The sequence below is a fragment of the Anarrhichthys ocellatus genome, unplaced genomic scaffold (genome assembly GCF_004355925.1).
Source record: "Anarrhichthys ocellatus isolate YVR2014 unplaced genomic scaffold, GSC_Weel_1.0 scaffold369, whole genome shotgun sequence".
Lineage (NCBI taxonomy): Eukaryota > Metazoa > Chordata > Actinopteri > Perciformes > Anarhichadidae > Anarrhichthys > Anarrhichthys ocellatus.
The window spans coordinates 1-18,211 of record NW_022280359.1 but is presented as its reverse complement, the minus strand read 5'-3'; the positions used below and the strand labels follow the sequence as shown (position 1 = coordinate 18,211).

Below are 18,211 nucleotides of genomic sequence, written 5' to 3'. Positions count from 1 at the left end.
TATATATATATATACACACATATATATACATATATATATATATACACATATATATACATATATATATATACACATATATATATATACACATATAGTGCTTTCTTTAAACATCATCGGGAGACCAATAGGTATTAATTATAGAATAAGAAAGAGTTGGAGCAGTAGTTTAGACTTCATCGACTGGCCCAGTCTGATCTTCTTTTCTCTTTGTATGAGGTACTTATCCATAGTCAGAGCAAAGTTATGCACTGCTGTGGACGGGGGAAGCATTAAAGTGTATTTTAGACATCTAAAATAATCCATAACCACAGAACTATGTTGACAGAAACCGTATAGATATGTTTTCACTTTGAGTTCAGTTCCATGTCAAAAAATATTCTAAATACATACATAAATACAAACAAATTTATCGGGGCTTTGCCGACAGCCATCTACTGTAGTAATACACGGACTATGGATAAGTAGCTCATACATCTAACGCAACAAATATGACAAATGTATTTATTTTGAGTGCACGTTTGCTACATTTGGCTGTTAGCTAGAATTGGTTGCCAGTTTCTCAAGCTGGAAGCCATTACTGTCGAGCCCTAAGCTTTGCCCGGAGACCTTTAGCCGTATGCTGCTTGCAACATGCGCACAGGTTAGCACAAGCTGATTGGCGTGTATGAGAGTTGTGTATCAGTGGACGGAGTGTTGGCGTAGCTCCACTGTTGTAGGTAATGTGAATGGAAACACATCCAACATATGCACCTGGGTGTAGCCCCTCTCCAGCCCAATCACTGACAAACACAGGGCTGTCTGAGGGTGCTTTTGTGAGGCTAACCAAAGTAAATGGAAAGCTTTCACAAAGAAATGCTGGACATACACTTTTGTAGAAGAAAATCATTTAAGGTTACAAAAAAAAACAAGTCAAACAAATGACTTTCAAATCTAGGTGCTGAACAAGCCACAGTACCAGTCTGCAGGTCCTCATAGTCTCTGATGTCACTTCCTGGGTTCTGTTCAATGATGCGGTCCAGCTGGTCATCAGTTAGGTATAGGACCTCCCCCTCAGCGTCTCGCCTCTGCTTCTCCGTTATCACTGCTTCCTTAAGTGTCAGGTAGCTCCTGGGGATCTGGTGGAGGAATCAAATCTGTCTGTGATTTAGAACAACATCAGGAAGTTCTTGATAGTTTTGAGTCTTTCTGACCAAATAGCTCCAGGAACTAACCACAGGAACTACTGTACTAAGCTCCTCCAGTACATTTGTACCAAAGCCACAACAATAAGCCTTTGTATGGTGTCGGTGCCATGTTTGATACATGTGGGTCATATTGTTGTTTTTACTGTTGCCTGACTATGTGTGTGACTATGGGTGTAGGGCTTGACCGTGGCCTGTGGGAGAACTTGGGGCGATTGAACACCAGGCGAGCTGCAGCTTTCTGGACAAGCTCCAGAGGTCTGATGGCCGACGCCAGGGCTCCGGCAAGTAGTGAGTTGCAGTAGTCCAGGCGGGAGATGACAAGAGCCTGGATGAGCACCTGCGCCGTCTCGTCAGTGAGGAAGGGCGAATCCTCCTGATGTTGTAGAGCAGGAATCTGCAGGAGCGTGTAACCGATGCAATGTTTGCTGAGAACGACAGTTGGTCGTCCAGCGTCACACCCAGATTCCTCGCAGTCCGAGTTGGCGTCACCACGGTTTCATCAATGGTGATGGACAGGTCTCGGTGCAGGCAACCCTTCCCCGGGAGGAACAGTAGGTCGGTTTTCCACTTCGAGATGTCAGCAAAGCACGCAGCGATGCGTGCCTCCACTTGAGTGTCACGTAAGGTAAGGTCTGATTGTTTTTTTATTTATTTTATTGAACGGTTATTTAATATGTATTTAACACATATTTAATAGTAAACAATATGTTTTTTGAACATTAAGGCATGTAAACACGTTCTAGTCGAAACCAAATATACCATTATGAACCTGAAAAATGTGCATGGTATGTCTCCATTAAACTATTGAAAACATATTGGATCATTTTAAGAAAGCTTTGTCTTTAAGCTCTGTCAGTGATATGTAAGCAAACAGCTTCTCCCCGTTGGTCCAAACTCTCTCTACACAGACAGTGTGGAGCGTCCCAGTCACACGCTCTCACTCACCAGTCTGCCCAGCAGTTTACTGCCACAGGCTGAGCTGCTGCTGTCTTTCATGGAGAGAGCCACCTGGTAGATCAGCTTCTTCAGCCCATCCACACCCTCCAGGGTTTTACAGGACACTTCACTGAGAACCAAGACACAGACACAGACACACACAGACACACACACACCAGACAGATGAACAGATGTTCTGAAAAGCTGATACTAGTGCCAACTGGCATTAAGCTTAAACAAACCATGAAAAGTCAAAGGTGTGCTTACTGCAGGTGTTTCCAGGTGATGTCAGGGTAGCCGGTGGCTCGAGCCCCTGACGGGGATCGGCACAGAGCCAGAACATAAGCTCTCAACGTGGCCAGTCTTTCAGTGCGAAACTTGGTGTCAATGAGATCCAAATGTGTTCCCACAACCACCACGGCAGAGTTGTGTGCTCGCGCCTACAAGCCACAACACACAGGAGCCAACATGTTTATAGAACATCCTCTTCTTATGTTCTTCCTCAGCAGATGGAGTTTGGTTGAGTTGTCATCATATGACCCAAGTATGGAACTTTGTTCACATGAAAATGAATGCTTCCATACTAATAAACATTTTTGAGTAAAAAAATAATTCCTCACATGCTGTTTTAGCCAGCATATGCACTTGGTCAGATGTGTCAATCGTTAACACTCACTTTTTATCATTAGTGCCTACAGAGAAATGAACTCGGGGGCAAACACCTGATTGAAATGAGGTTAACACATAAACAGAAGCCTGAAGCCATAATTAAACTTCCAACAGTGACAGTTCTGACATTCCTACCACTCACAAACTCAGCCGTTCCTAACTGAAGTTTGCAACTTGTCAGACTTAGTATGGGTTAAAAGGAGCGGTTCAATTTCACTGTGTTGTGTTGTCTACGATGTATGCCATAATAAAAACATGTAACATATAGCTGAACTTTATTCATTGTAGGATGACTTATATGTATTTACAGCGGGTAAAATAAGTATTGAACACGTCACCATTATTCTCAGTAAATATATATCTCAAGGTGCTATTGACGTGAAATTTTCACCAATGTCAATAACAACCCAAGTAATCCATATATATACAAAGAAAACCAAACAAATAAGTTCAGAAATTAAGTTATGTGTAATAAAATGGAATGACACAGGGAAAAAGTATTGAACACATGAAGAAAGGGAGGTGCAAAAAGGCATGGAAAGCCAAGACACCAGCTGACGTCTATCAGTCATTAGAAAGCACTCCTGCCCCTTGTCAGTGCAAATTAATATCAGCTGGTTCAGTCCCAACTGATGGCCTATAGAAAGGTGTCTCATTACCAAGGTGTCACAATAAGAAACATCTCATGATGGGTAAAAGCAAAGAGCTCTCTTAAGACTGTCGCAACCTTATTGTTGCAAAACATACTGATGGCATTGGTTACAGAAGGATTTCTAAACTCCTGCAAGTTCCAGTGAACGCTGATGGGGCCTTAATCCGGAAGTGGAAAGAACCGGCCACGACCAAGTGCTCCTCGCAAGATTTCTGACAGAGGAGTGAAAAGAATTATCAGAAGAGTCGTCCAAGAGCCTAGGACCACTTGTGGAGAGCTTCAGACAGACCTGGAATGAGCAGGTAAAATAGTTTCAAAGAAAACAACAAGTAATGCACTCAACCACCGTGGCCTGTATGCACGCTCACCACGCAAGACTCCACTGCTGAAGAAAAAGCATGTTGAAACTCGTTTAAAGTTTGCTGCACAACATTTAGACAAGCCTGTGAAGTACTGGGCTCTGGAATGACTCTACCTGTGTTAACTAATGTGGAAAAATTGCTTCACCAGGGAAATGTGTACAAATGTATTTCTAAAATGTACTCCATGTTGCTGAATGAGGGCCCAAAACCAGGAGTACACAGATCCAGGATGAGATGGGAATCAGACTTGAATATAACAATTGATGAAGAACTCTGGTCAGATTTGTGCCAGAACAGTTTATCAGCAACGGTTAATGCCCAGTACAGACTTGTTCATTGTAACTTTCTTCATCAGCTGTACCTCACCCCACAGAAGCTACATAAATCCAAACCTGAATTGTCAGAAATGTGTTTCAGATGTGGTATAGAGGTTGGCTCCTTCCTACACTGTACCTGGCTTTGCACAAAGGTAAAGTCCTTTTGGTATGACTTTTGTAATACAATAACTAAGATCACAGGGGTTACCTTTCCATTAGATCCTGAGCTATGTTTACTGGGAAACTTCACAACTCTCAACAGGTCTTTAACGAAGCTCCAAATTAAACTTGCAGAAATTGCTTTGTGTGGCCAGGAAATGTATCGCAATGACATGGAAGTCTGATTCCCCCACTCTCATCGACAAATGGTCTGTGGAAATAAACAGTTGTATTCCTCTTGAAAAGATTACATATAGTCTCAGAAAGAGACTAGATATCATTTATTTTAGAGCTCTGATTTACAATATACACTGTCATTGCAGTCTCTTTGTGCTGTGTCACTTTATGCACCAACTTTATTTTTTATATTTTTCTTTGGGTGGGGGGAATTATTTATTTGCTTAATTTTATTTCATCTATTTGTGTTTTTCTTTCTTAACTTGTTATGTACTTTTGTGTAATGTTTAATCTACTGTGTTCTGTATGCTCTCTTGCATTGTTAAAATACATGGAAAAATAAAATATTCCAAAAAAAAAGGCTGAAGTACTGGGAGAATAGAGTCTGGTCAGACGAGACCAAACTTGAACTCTTTGGATGCCATAATACACACCATGTTTGGAGGTCAAATGGCACTGCACATCACCCCAACAACACCATACCAATAGTGAGGTTTGGAGGTGGGAGCATCATGGTGTGGGGCTGTTTCTCAGCATACAGCACTGGAAAAATGTACCGAGACATTCTTGATAAAAATCTGCTGCCATCTACCAGGATGATGAAGATGAAACGAGGGTGGACATTTCAGCACAACATTGATCCCATACACACAGCCAAGGAATTCAGCTGACTTGAATCAAATAGAAAATCTATGAAAGAACTAAAGATCAGAGTTCATAGAAGAGGCCCACGGCACCTTCAAGATTTGAAGACTTGTTTGTGTGGAAGAATGGGCCAAAATCACACCTGAGCAATGCATGCGCCTAGTTTCTCCAAACAGGAGGCATCTTGAAGCTGTCATTACCAACAAAGGCTTTTGTACAAAGTATTAAATATATTTCAGTAAGCGTGTTCAATACTTTGTTCCTGTGCCATTCCATTTTATTACACACAACATAATTTCTGAAATTATTTGTTTGGTTTTCTTTGTATATATATGGATTACTTGGGTTGTTACCGACATCTGGTGAAAATTTCACGTCAACAGCACCTTTAGAAATCTATTTACTGAGAACAATGGTGACATGTTCAATACTTATTTTACCCGCTGTAAATATATATTTTCATGGCTCTCTTCCATTTACTGCAGCTTTTAATTAGTGTAATGAAAGTGTGTTACTGTTTATTAGATTCTGGGAAGACTGTGTAGAGAAAAGAAGGAGGTAGAGGCGAGGAGGGACGGATATGAGATCCTCCTGGTTTGATAGCCTATTGTCTGACTACGACCTCAGTGTTACTTCTGTTAACCTGCTGTGTTCAGTAAGACATTACGCGTTTCTTGCATATTCCTTTTACTTTGTTTACAATCTCTTTCCATGCATCTTATCAATGTGTCTGCACTTAATGTGGTACTAATCTTTAGGACCTTTTTTCTACCAGCAGCAGTTTATTTTTTAGATTTTCATTTACTGATTTTCAAGAAAAAAAAAAGACCTTTTAAACAAAGAGGATTCTTCAGAATAACATTACTGAAAACGTATAGATTTTTCAATAATAAAAGTATCTTATCTATACTTGTAAATTGATGCACGCTATCATTTTCATTAATATTTTTTTGGCAGGATGAAGACCGAATGAGACAAAACTCATAGGACAAAGTTGCAATAGAGGGAAATTCCTCTCCAACCTATACAATAAAAGGAGCTACTAATAATGTAAACTAGCCAACAAATCAGTAGGAAGCAAAGGGAGGCATTAGTAAATGTCAAGAGTAAGTTATTAGGCTTCAATCAACCACTTAAGTGAAATGATGCAAGCAGTTTCAACATCTTCCATGTCATCATGCTTCCATTAAAGGACATCTATTGGCCTGGGTTTGGTTGAAGTGGTCTGGCAACCAAATGATTTTCTTTGAATTTAGATCCGTCCTTCCTCCCATTGGAAACACAAATACCACCACAGTCCCGCCCTTCACTTTCTGACCCACTCGCACTTAAGTACAGCTGGAACCAGGTTCTGAGTGAGTGTGTATGTGAGTGAGAGAGTGAGAGAGAGATTTCACCTCTATGTTAAGCAGCCATGTCTGTAGGTTGGCCACAGCCTCCTCTCCCAGAGCCAGGTTCCAGATCACCACGTACAGGGCTTTGTCAGTGAAGAAACACTGGTTCACCGTGGACATGCTCGCTTGACCACCGATGTCCCACACGTTGAAGGCCACCGAGTCCTTCTGTGTTGAACAAGACAAGCGCTAAGTCAACTCTAAACAAGGTTCTGGAAAGTGAACAGATCACGAGTAAAGAAAGTCATGATTAAAGATCCACTCCCTTATTTTATAGAACATTTCCACAGTTTTTACTGAAACTACTCTGACGAAAAACTATTCCCAATGAAACTGTTGACAAAGTGTTTTGTGGATTCTCCAGAGAAACAGGGACTCTGTTTCTGAAGGTGCTGATGTCTGATTCGTAAATGTGAATCTTTGGGGTTGTGTGGAGCATAAATAGTTGGCAACCGGCACTGTTGTCACTATATTTGGTGAAGGCACATACTGTACATTAATCTCTCTAAAATCAGACCACCCCATTATCATATTCTTTCATTCAACCTTTTTCAACCAGGTGTCATGTGAAAACACACAAAAGATGAGGTTTTAATGTTGTTAATATTGCCACCAAGACGTAATTCTTACATGACAATTAGTGGACTTTCTTTACAGCCACATGAAGGCGGCAGGTATCTGTTCCACCTGCACTCTCCAACTGTCAAACATCACAGTCATACACGGCAGATAGGCAACCAGACTGTTGAACCAGCGTTTCCTTTAACCCCGATTCCCGGCCCCCGGTGAGGCCTCCAAAGAGCCGGACATCTCCACATGTGACTTCCAACACAACTCCCTTCACAGCAGGTTCTCTTCCTGGCTCTCCCTCCTCCCTGTTGGGAGCACTGGGGTCTGATAATGTGAGCTAAACATATGCTAATTGCTAACACTTAAACAGAGACTAGCTCTGTCTGATGGGTATGCCATTAGTTCTGCAGGTATCTGATCACAGGTTTTGGATACATTAACTGTATGGATTTGAATGTCGAATTGCTTGACAGATATTGACAGATATTTCACTTCTTCTTCACTTGTGGCTGTTGTCGTTAGGGGTCCCCACAGTGGACATCTATTTTTCATCTAGTTGGTAAACCCGGTTTGGTCATGCACTGTGTGTATTGAATGTACACAATACTGTCTGTTTTCCTCACGCTGTTTCTGCCTCCGTTGGGTTTGTCCAGCTCCCAGGTGGAGGTGGAGATGCTGCATTCTGCTGGGGTGAAGGGGGCCGCCCTGCCGGTCTGTAGAGCCTCCAGAAGGGCCGACTTCCCCTGTCTCGGTGGACCAACCACAAGCATCTTCAGCAGCTTAAAAGGCTCTGCCTTTCGAAGGTGGGCCCGGAGGAAAGCCAGGACAGACGCAGGACCTGAAAAACCAATGTCAACATTCGGGTTTTGTAGTGTTGGGAATGACCCGTTACCATAAAACTATAGACAGGTGCTGCAACACATCGAAAACATAGTGCCATTGGCCATTTATTCAACTAATGTACATAAGTGTCATTTTGACATACTTGTACGCCACTTGAAATGGTCCATTCTATACGTTTCTTTTTCACTCCCGTACATTAATCTGACTGCTGTAATTGCTGGTTACTCTTAGCGTTAAGACGTTGTAGACTGCAAACTGTAGATTTTGATTAAAGGAAAGGATGACAGTTTTACAAGTGTAACTGAAAACAATAGTCAGGTGCCCACATGAAGAACAACAGGATTTGATTGTTGTATTCATTCCTCCTGTTCATACTGGCCAAGAGGCCCCTGCCTAATGTTTCCTTTTGAAAAGTCATTTGAGGGTGTGTTTAAAGACAGTTAGACAGTACCTTCTTTTCTTACTTCCTGGGGGACATTAGTAATGTTGAGGTCTTCAATGTCCAGCTGCCATAGGTTGGAGAGTTGACTGAGCTCCGCTGGAAGCTCCCGGATTCCAGGATTACTGTTCCCAGAGCAGGTGAGACAACGTGGTCAGCGAGTCATATGAAAGACAGGACGCTTAAACATACCATCCAAATGACATTGTCCATTTTTAATAAATGAACACGTTTTATTATTCCCAATTTTATTAAAAGGAACTTTTTAGATCTCGTGAACCTTCACTGAGCTCACAAGGGTTTTCAAAAACAGATGGAAATGCAAAGTGGTTTTTGGCAGCCACAGGATGCTGTGGATCCACAACTTCCTAAACAATTCAATCACTGGGTGCGTGAGAGCAGAGCAGTTTGCTGCTTGTATTAAACAGCTGCAAACAGCTGTAGCAGGAGGACTGACCTCACACAAAGCCGTGGTTCCCAGGGACCGAAGCCAAAACTATTTGACTTTTGGCGACATATTAGAAGAAAATGTTCTTCAGTGTAAAAAACAACCAACGTCTGAGGCTCACAACTAATTGTACTGAAAACTGATGAAATGATTACTGTTTTAAATTGAGTTTGATTTCAGCTGTATCCATCCATTTCAATACTGTATGTGGCAGTACAGATTATTGTGTTTGACCTATAAACTGTGCAAAAGTGCTGAAAATTAAGCAGCACATTGATGCATTCAAGATTTCATTAAGATTAAAAAAGATCAAATTGAATCTCAGGTCCTCACAAAAGAGGTGGTGTTGCAAGCTTAGTGAGATGATAAGAGATAATAAGATGTAATAAGGGGTAATATGTAACGGTGTGTTCACACGAGCGCAAAGCTCATTTTCTGTTCGGTGCAATTAGTCAACACAAAGACATGAACGAAGCTAATTTGTGGAATTCGCGACATTTGCGTATTCGTGCAGGTTGAAATATTTCAAGTCAAGCTAGATTTTAGTGTGCCGCTGTGTTGCAAAAGCAGCTGTGAGATTTTTCTCCTGTCGTCACAAACTTCTAAACATTGTTGAATCAGATAAGGAGGAAAAAATTAAACTAGCTGTCTGCGGTCACCCAGAGCTCTATGATAATATGTATGTTATTAAAGCATAGGTTGTCTATGGTATAAGCAATAATGTCGCTGCCATATTTGTCCCTAGATGAGGTTATTTGAGTGTTGATGGAACAGATACAATGTTAGCATAGCCCAGCACTGATCGATTTAAACTCAAATGAGAAAACAAGCCTTTTAAGAGTTGATTGCTTGTCGTCTTGCAGATAGACCTGATCAAACATGAACTTAGATTTTTTCACAAAGCTTTGTGCTTGGTGTGATCACAGCGTTAGGCTACCTGAGCTCTGTGTATTCAGTAGAATGTTGGTGAACATGGCCCCTGCTGTGTGCTAAAGGGAACCATGGTAAGTGCATGGAGGCATTATCTAGTAGCCAGAAACTGTTGTTTTACTTTTTTTAAATCTTGATCACTGAAAGAGACACGAGACTACAGAAAAGTCTGACTCTATAACAGCAGTGTATCAGCACGGCACCTCTCAGACCAACACACAGATCTGGAGAATAGAAGTTGACACCAATAGGGAGGGGCAAGGGTGCAGGTGAGTGTTGGTGGACAGACAAAGGGACTCACTTGGAGAGGTAGAGCTCAGTGAGGCTGTGCAGACCACACACTGATTGGGGAACACACTCTAGCTGGTTGTCATTCAAGGAAAGCACTTCCAGTGAATCCCGCAGAATCATGGGAAACTCTATGGGACACACTGCCAAGACAGAGCCATACAGAGGGTCACGGCTAGATACAGTTAATAGAATGAACTGAGTTACTGACTCAGGCCAAACATTTCCAGAGAAATTTAAAAAGTAAGCAGACAGTTCCACAGAAGCACATTCTTGGCATGATGCAGTTCCTCTGAAACAGCATGTAAAACACTATGCAACACTAATACAAACAAGATACAGTTACACAATAATGAGGTATTTAATCAAACTACATCGTGTCATCAGAGGATTACAGGACATTAATCAGGATCTCGTTCTCACTCTAAAGTCATGAGTCGGGGGGAGACCAGGTTTGTTTAGTGACCTCTGCAATAATCATGTGAATAAAATGTTCTTTTAAAGCAATGTAAGGGACTTATTTTGCCCTGAAGTAAGGGGGGGATTATTTCTTTGTTGGTCATTTAATGGAGGGACTGAATAATGGCAGAAAGCATGTGTAAGTCTGACCTTACAGTCCCGACACCATCTAGTCCACATTATGAGTAGGTTCACATTATTCAACTGAATTATTTCCATGTGTGTAAAGCAGATCCACCTGGGTCTGGGTCCGGGTCCCTCCTGCTCCATGTAGTCAAGAAGGCCAGCCTCCTGGATTTAGGCCCTTCCTCTGTTCTTAAGACACAATTTGTAATACAGTAACAATAAATGGAACACTCCCCATCTACAAACAGTAGCCTTTACTGCACAGGCACACAAATATCTATAAATATGAAAATTGTCGAGACAAAAAAGAACAAAAGTAGTAATCAAGAGCGACAAGAACTCTACTTTAAGCCCAGCATGATACAGTAAATAATATTCAGTACAAACGTGTAAAGGCTGGAACCAAACAAGCTGCATCAGATCTATCTAGTCTTACTAGAATTACTGTGTTTGTCATCCAACAACAGGTGATGACGGATCGAACATTAATCTTTGAGTGTTAGCTGAGGCTACCTTGAGTTACCAACAAAGGTCCAAAGCTTAACCTACTTAGCTTTGATAAGTCATTGAAAATAAGAGGATTTTATAGCAAACTCAGATTTGATCGAATGTTATCAAAGCCCAACCCTGGTTTTATCGTTAAACATCACAAACTCTCTTGAAAGCTGGCTGAATGATAGACATGCATTGGAACTGCAGAATGTGTTTTCACACATGACATGTAGTAAACTCTGGAGAAAGGCCGGGTTGTTCAGTAACAGCTGGCAGTGTGTGTCTTCAGTGTGGACCTACTTGCCCAGCTGATTCCTGGACAGATCGAGGGTCCTGAGCTGAGAGCACTTCCACTTACTGGGGGCTGGGAGTGTCACGATGTGATTCCCACACAATCTCAACAAGACCAGAGCCTGATGGGAGGATGAGTGGGAGGAGGGTGAGATATTGTAAACCACACATTCACATTTTCCTTCTAGAAATACACAGACAGCTGGCTGACTGGATCACTGGCCAGCTCTCCTGTACAGTGATGAGAACACAAGCTCCAACGTTCTCACTGTAGTTAGCTGCTTCAAATCATTCACACTCTCATCATTCATTCACTCAGGCCTTGTCTGAAGCTAAATAGAGTTCTGAAATAAAGAGCAGCCAAGTCTGTCAGAAAAACCATTGACATTATGAAGGAGAGGTTGTTCTAGTGTTTTGAAGCAGCAGCAGCAGCTCCTTTCTCAAAAACAGATATCTTGTTACATCACATATTTAAAAAACAAATACAATTCATTTCAAATGGAGGTACACAAAACACACTCTTGTACCAAAAGATCTGTTTCACATTGGGTTGCAGAACAGATTCCCAAGAATGAAATGCTTTGGTTTTCAGAATACCTCTGATTGATGACTCAAATAAAATGCATCAACATATTATAACTTAATATAGTTCATACTGGACTAGAAGCGTGGGCCACTAAAGCCAACCACTGAGGGCACAAGGACGGCTTACTGTCTTTTCTCACATCAATGAATGACTTGGTTGTCCAATCCTCCATTGGGCTGAATGAAACAACATTTTTGTATATGGAAATCTTAAATCTGTTTGGACATTTCATAGTACCAGTGTTCCCAGGCTTATTCAGCGAACTCTCCTCAGCTTGTCATACATGGCTTCCTGCTCGCCTCCATTTATGGGCAAGTTTCAGACAGTAAAAGAAAGAATCTCCAGCCTGGTTTATTAAAATTACTTTCCCATACAACAAAACTTCACTCAATAAATATTCAAGCGAAAACATATTTCCTCCTGTATTACCTATATTTTTGACGAATCACAAATATGTAAGTTATGGAGTCATGGAGGGCAGGATGGGGTGATAGATGAGTCAGACTAAAGAAAAGGCCATCACCCAGGAGACCACTGTTCATGTCCTGTGTGGAACCTGAAAAAACGATTTTGATTTACATTTGTAACTTCAGTAACAAATAACACATGTTTTATGAGACCAAAGCAAGTGGTTTTGTTGCATTTTTGTTTTGTTTCAATTTGTTTCTCTCTATGAGAAAATAACTCTACTTCTCTCTTGATTTATTACCTCAGTAAACATTGTAAACATGAGTTTATGGTCTCAATCTCTAGTTTCAAGTCTTCTTCAATACAGCATGATGTTCATTTAGTACATTATGGTCCATTTAGAGTCAAACAGACCATAAAGCAGGGGATGCTTTAGGGCGGGGCTACACAGTTATTGACAGGTCTCTGCCACGACATTGTCTGTCGGTCTAATAACTTTAACCCTTTCACAATGTGTTTTCTCTTCATGGAAGTTAATTGTTACATTTTGCTTGTCTAAACACGTCTTCTGCTTTCAAAAAAAACCAACAGCCAAAAACAACGTCCACTTGTAATATAGTCTATGTGACTCGAAAGGAAAACAAGTTTCCCATGAAACATAATTGAGAATGCAGTTAGGTTGTATGGGAACGTCATGTTGTAGGAGACAGGCTGGAACCTCACGACACAGAGACTAAGTCTGTTGGAGATCAGCAGATGAATCATTGTCTGTGGTGGTGTTAGGGGAAAGACATCCATGACTGACATGGGAGGCAGTCGAGGAGATGTGGCAGTCATGGAGGTGGATGACAGAATAAACTGTATCACAGCTTTTGCGATGACAATATTTTTCCCGACATCGACTTTCATAAAGTCAGAATTTAAAACTATTTAACTGCAACTAAAAAAACCCCCACAAAAAAACTTGTGAAAGCTGTCAGTAAACTGGCAGCCATGATGTACATCATACTAATTCACTGAACATAATTTACATTTTTGTTAGGTTTGCTTTTATTGATGTTATCATTTGCTGTTAATAACATATTTAAACTCCAATTCATTTAGATTAAAGCAGTATACTTATTTAACCAAACTACTGTTTTTCTGCAGTGAAGAAAGTCAGAGCGTCTGTACGAACACTCATGTACTGATCTGAACCACTCATTTCATTCACATACAGGACAAAATGTTGAAATCATTGGTATGTGCTAGTTCTGTTTTCTGTATGAGGCCCATCGTTGTACTATTCATGTTGGTTTGGTGTCTCTGTTTTTGAAAAGTGCTATATAAATAAACATAATTATTATTATTATGTTGATCATTCTCACTATATTACTACCCTGGTGCTTCTAAGCTGCAGACCAAGAATGTAAGTCAATGACTCAAACATGAAGTCAACCACACAGCAGCAGTGCCATCTGGAGGCTGCTCAACTGACCACACACAGAAGTCGGACTACTGTTATTTTTATATTAATGCATTGATGTTGTATTTAATTCATAGAATTGTCACTGTTAACTCTCCAGCTGTGCACATAAAGGTGCACAGTAACAGATCCAGATGGTAGTTCCTACCTCCAGTTCAAAGATATAAGAAGGCAGCTCCTTCAGGCTGTTGTCAGAGAAGTCCACCTCCTGCAGCTGAGTCCTCCAGAAGATGGAGATGGTGTTTGGAAGTCTCTCGATCACATTGGAGGAAGCTTTGCATTGCTTCTGCAGAGGAGAAAGAAGAATATCCATGTGTGTTATTATGTCGATACATAACATCATTTCAGTTCACTGACGGATTTGTATTTGTATTACAAATGTTCTTCTAGTAACCCCCCCTAAAAACAATTGTCAATGTGATGAAGGCATTACCGTGTGGTTTTAAATATTTCAGTTAATATCTTTATAAATGTCAATAAAAAGATAATGCAGTGCGATGTTCTGTCTATTCTCTTTCTAAAATTCTGTCCCAACTTTAAAGTACTCTGTCTGTTGTTATTACCTGCACCAGGAGGATCATGTGATTGGTCGCGTGTGAGTGCGTCAGTAATTGCGCACCTCTGTGTCTGTCCAAAGCTAATCTTGCACACTGTATTCATCGCCACTTGTTTATGAGTTTGAATGAAGTGCCTTTTACAACGCCTTACAGCCCCTTCGTGTCTGGTCCAGGGAACACAGATAAAGGTTGTCGGTTTTTTTTGTTTCTTTTAAGGGTCACGACATTGTTCACTACGTTATCAAGGAGGGGTCTCATTTCAGCCCAGGACGGCCAGGATCCGCCTGTCCCCGTCACGGACCAGGTGGAAATTCTAGATGGCTGCATCTGTATGTTTGATGTGGCAGCTGAGCCTCTCAAACCGCTTTTATACCAAGAAGTGACACTGATGAGTGAGTGTAACCATCAAAAGATCCATAACAAACCAAATGCAGTAATGAGCCCTCTATGGATGGCAAACGCGATTAACTATCAAACAATTATATTGAAATATTTCATTAAATGAGCTCAATACAGTAATACACAGAACATCAGCGACTGGAAAATTCTATTTTGATGAAAAGAAAACTCAAATATCAGCAGATATATCAAACAGGAAGTGGATCACTAGCAGTGTCGTTTCTTACCAGTGGACACGCCCAGGGGTCAGGGAAGCTGCTCAGTGAGTTCCTGCACACGTTGAGGAAGCTCAGGGATTTCAAACAGTGCATGACTGCCGTGGGCAGACTGGTCAGACAGTTATCAGACACATCCAGCTCCTCCAGCTTACGCAGACCGATCCAGTTAGTAGCTGACAGAATGGAAATAAAGAACACAGTCAAAGTCTAAATCAGACCGGCACGAATGACAAATCAACAACTACAATAGAATGGTTAATATATGGCAACCTCTATTTATCTGACAATAATTGTATAAATGGCTGTAATAACCACATGAATTCATTCACAATATATCCCCACTGTTAATAGATGAATATTGAGTATCTCTGCCCCTCCTAACCAATGGGAGGGTGTTCAGCTCTTCTCTCTTTAATGTGATTGTAAACTAAATATCCTAATGTTATGGACTGTTGCTTGGACAAAACATTTGAGGACATCATAGGAAACAGAAAAACGTGTTTCATTATATTCTGACATTTCAGACAACTGATGTTAAAAGATAATCTTTGGTTGTCTGACCTCTGTTATTTAAAGTCATGTTATTATTAGTCCATTTATCTAATAACTTACATGTGACCATCATCATTATTACCGCCTCAGTCATGTTGCAGTTTACATCCATGTCTGTCCACAATGTCATCACCTCATCATTTTATTCTAAAGACATTTGTGTGAAATTGTCATAATTAACATATGACTTATTGAGTTATGGCTAAACATAATTTGTGAGGTCACAGTGACCTTTGACCACAAATTCTAATCAGCTATTCCTTGAGTCCAGGTGTAAAGGTCTTTAAAGGATGTGCCTCAAGACGTTCCTGAGACAATGCGTTCACAAGAACAGCCTAGACGGACGGACGGACGGACGGACGGACGGACGGACAACCCGAAAACATGATGCCTTCGACCACGGCCGTCTCTTGCGGGGAGGCAAAAGAACTGGTTCAAAAAATACTACACAGCTCAAAACACTGTAATTTCACTGTGTGGTTTGTCTTTAATAAGCTAATCACTGCTCTCTAACAGCAGCACACAGAAGTGTGGGGACATAACATGTGTTTGGACACAGGGTATCTTTATTGGTAAACACTTATTTAAAAAAAAAAATGAATATTGAGTCAGGCTGAACTACAGCTTCAGACCTGCAGGTTTAAGTGACTAACAGGCTAAATTAAAACCTCCTTCCAGTTGGGTTTCAGGACCAGTTTAAGTCAAGTGCACCAGAGCATCACATCTGAAACAGCTCTGATGCTAAAGTCTAGCGGTTGCTATACTCATTAGCTGTTTTCATTCATGTATTTGTCTGCATATTTTAAAGTATCGCTTTAGAAAAGCTGTATTGAAATGGCAACAAACTTCTTGAGGAACAAAAAAGTGGTTACGCTTGTTTGAGTTGTTTTGTGCTGAGATAGGGAAACGCCTTTACTGATCACCTACTGGCAGATAACAGTCATACATAGCCTACGGGGCCAACTTTGGACCAAACTGCACTGTAGCTGAGTTTATTCGCTCAAAACCAGTCGATGGAAACGCGGTCAATTCTAATTTATTTTTTGCAACATTTCAAAAGTTTGCTTCTCTCAACAATCAAATAGAAACACGTTGAACAGCTCTAGAGCCAACTCTTTCTAAATAACCTTGACATGCAGTTGACAACAATTAAGTTAATACAATATATTCTTAAATCTAAATGAAAATGTTCTTCCCACATACAAACAACAGATAGATATGAGTTGCGTAGGAACATACTTGATGGGATGTCAAACAGGACTGTGAGCTGGTTCTTGGCAGCAGAAAGTCTCTGGATGTTGGTCAGATGGAGTAGTCCGGGTGGCAAACTGGTGAGCTGGTTCTGGGAGAGATTTATCTGCTGTAAACTGAAGCAGAGGAGAGAGAGAGAGAGACAGGCTGAGAGGGAGACAGCCGACAGTTTCCTCAGCATGACACAAGCAGCTCCATTCAGGACAGTCGTTTAATCAGCCTTTGCCCTTCACTCAGTAAAAGCTTCGGTGAGGGAATACTTAAACACTGACATGATGAGAAATAAGATTGTTTGCACTTTTAGCCAAAGTGAGAGGAGATCAATACTAGTTTAATATCTGTGTGTCCAGTAACAGAATGAACTTGTTCAGCCTAGATTAGCTCAAATCCTGGAAGCAGGGGAATACAATATACGTATTACTGCATCTGTATTTAACACATGTAGAAACAGACAATGAGACATTGTGGTTTCAGGAGAACTTAGCAGATGCATTGGAGTCATTCATTGACAAATACCAACTGGGTTCAGCATCTCTCAAGTGCTGTCCTCTTTGAAGATGGATTGGTAAATCACTTGCTGGCTAACAAGACACTAACAGACAGGATGTAAATATTCAGATCCTTTAATCAGGTTTAAAGCACCAATAAAACAGTACAAGTAAAAGTCCTGCATTCAAAACATGAACCTTAAGAATATTAGTTACTTTTTAATACTTTTACTCAAGTGATGAAAAGTTAAATGAGCAGTAATCAATGGCGCTGAGGTGGAACGAACAGTTTTAGGTTCCTGGGACTCAGCATCACAGAGAACCTGACATGGTCATCACCCATCTCCATCCTGGCGAACAGAGCTCAGAAACAGCCGTCGATTCTAAGGACACTTAAAGACCCAGTGAAAGTAAAAGTACATTTTCCAGTTTTAATCCTGTGTAAATTGTTAATTTCTCTTGTTATGTGCCAATTATCTATATATACATATACAAATAGACATATACATATACATATACATATAGACATATACATATACATATACATATATATACTATATACATATACATATATATACTATATACATATACATATATATACATATACACACATATATACATATACATACACATATATACATATATATACATATACATACATATATATACATATACATACACATATACATATATACATATATATATATATACACATATACATATATACATATACATATACACACATATACATATATACATATACATATACACACATATATACATACATATATACACATATATACATATACACACATACATACATATATAAATATACACACATATATACATATACACACATATACATATACATACATATACACACATATACACATATATACATATACA

At 40.3% G+C, this 18,211-nt stretch overlaps 1 protein-coding gene across 2 annotated transcripts in view; it reads right to left on the bottom strand.

Annotated features, from left to right (window-relative positions):
* The window catches only part of lrrk1 (leucine-rich repeat kinase 1), a 49,624-nt gene extending 31,814 nt beyond the window's left edge, over nt 1-17,810 (bottom strand). Inside the window, exons 1-12 of one of the 2 annotated variants that reach the window (XM_031879708.1) lie at nt 16,806-17,810; nt 15,024-15,187; nt 13,989-14,126; nt 11,391-11,503; nt 10,711-10,787; nt 10,027-10,156; nt 8,360-8,472; nt 7,689-7,903; nt 6,499-6,660; nt 2,388-2,560; nt 2,130-2,250; nt 956-1,115 (exon numbers count right to left, since the gene is read on the bottom strand). In XM_031879708.1, coding sequence (XP_031735568.1) covers nt 956-1,115; nt 2,130-2,250; nt 2,388-2,560; nt 6,499-6,660; nt 7,689-7,903; nt 8,360-8,472; nt 10,027-10,156; nt 10,711-10,787; nt 11,391-11,503; nt 13,989-14,126; nt 15,024-15,187; nt 16,806-16,998 — 1,759 coding nt within the window. In that variant the 5' untranslated portion in view covers nt 16,999-17,810. Of the gene's footprint in view, nt 1-955; nt 1,116-2,129; nt 2,251-2,387; nt 2,561-6,498; nt 6,664-7,688; nt 7,904-8,359; nt 8,473-10,026; nt 10,157-10,710; nt 10,788-11,390; nt 11,504-13,988; nt 14,127-15,023; nt 15,188-16,805 lie in introns of both variants that reach the window. The other variant, XM_031879707.1, reaches the window with a different exon arrangement.
* Between the last annotated feature and the right edge of the window lie 401 nt (nt 17,811-18,211).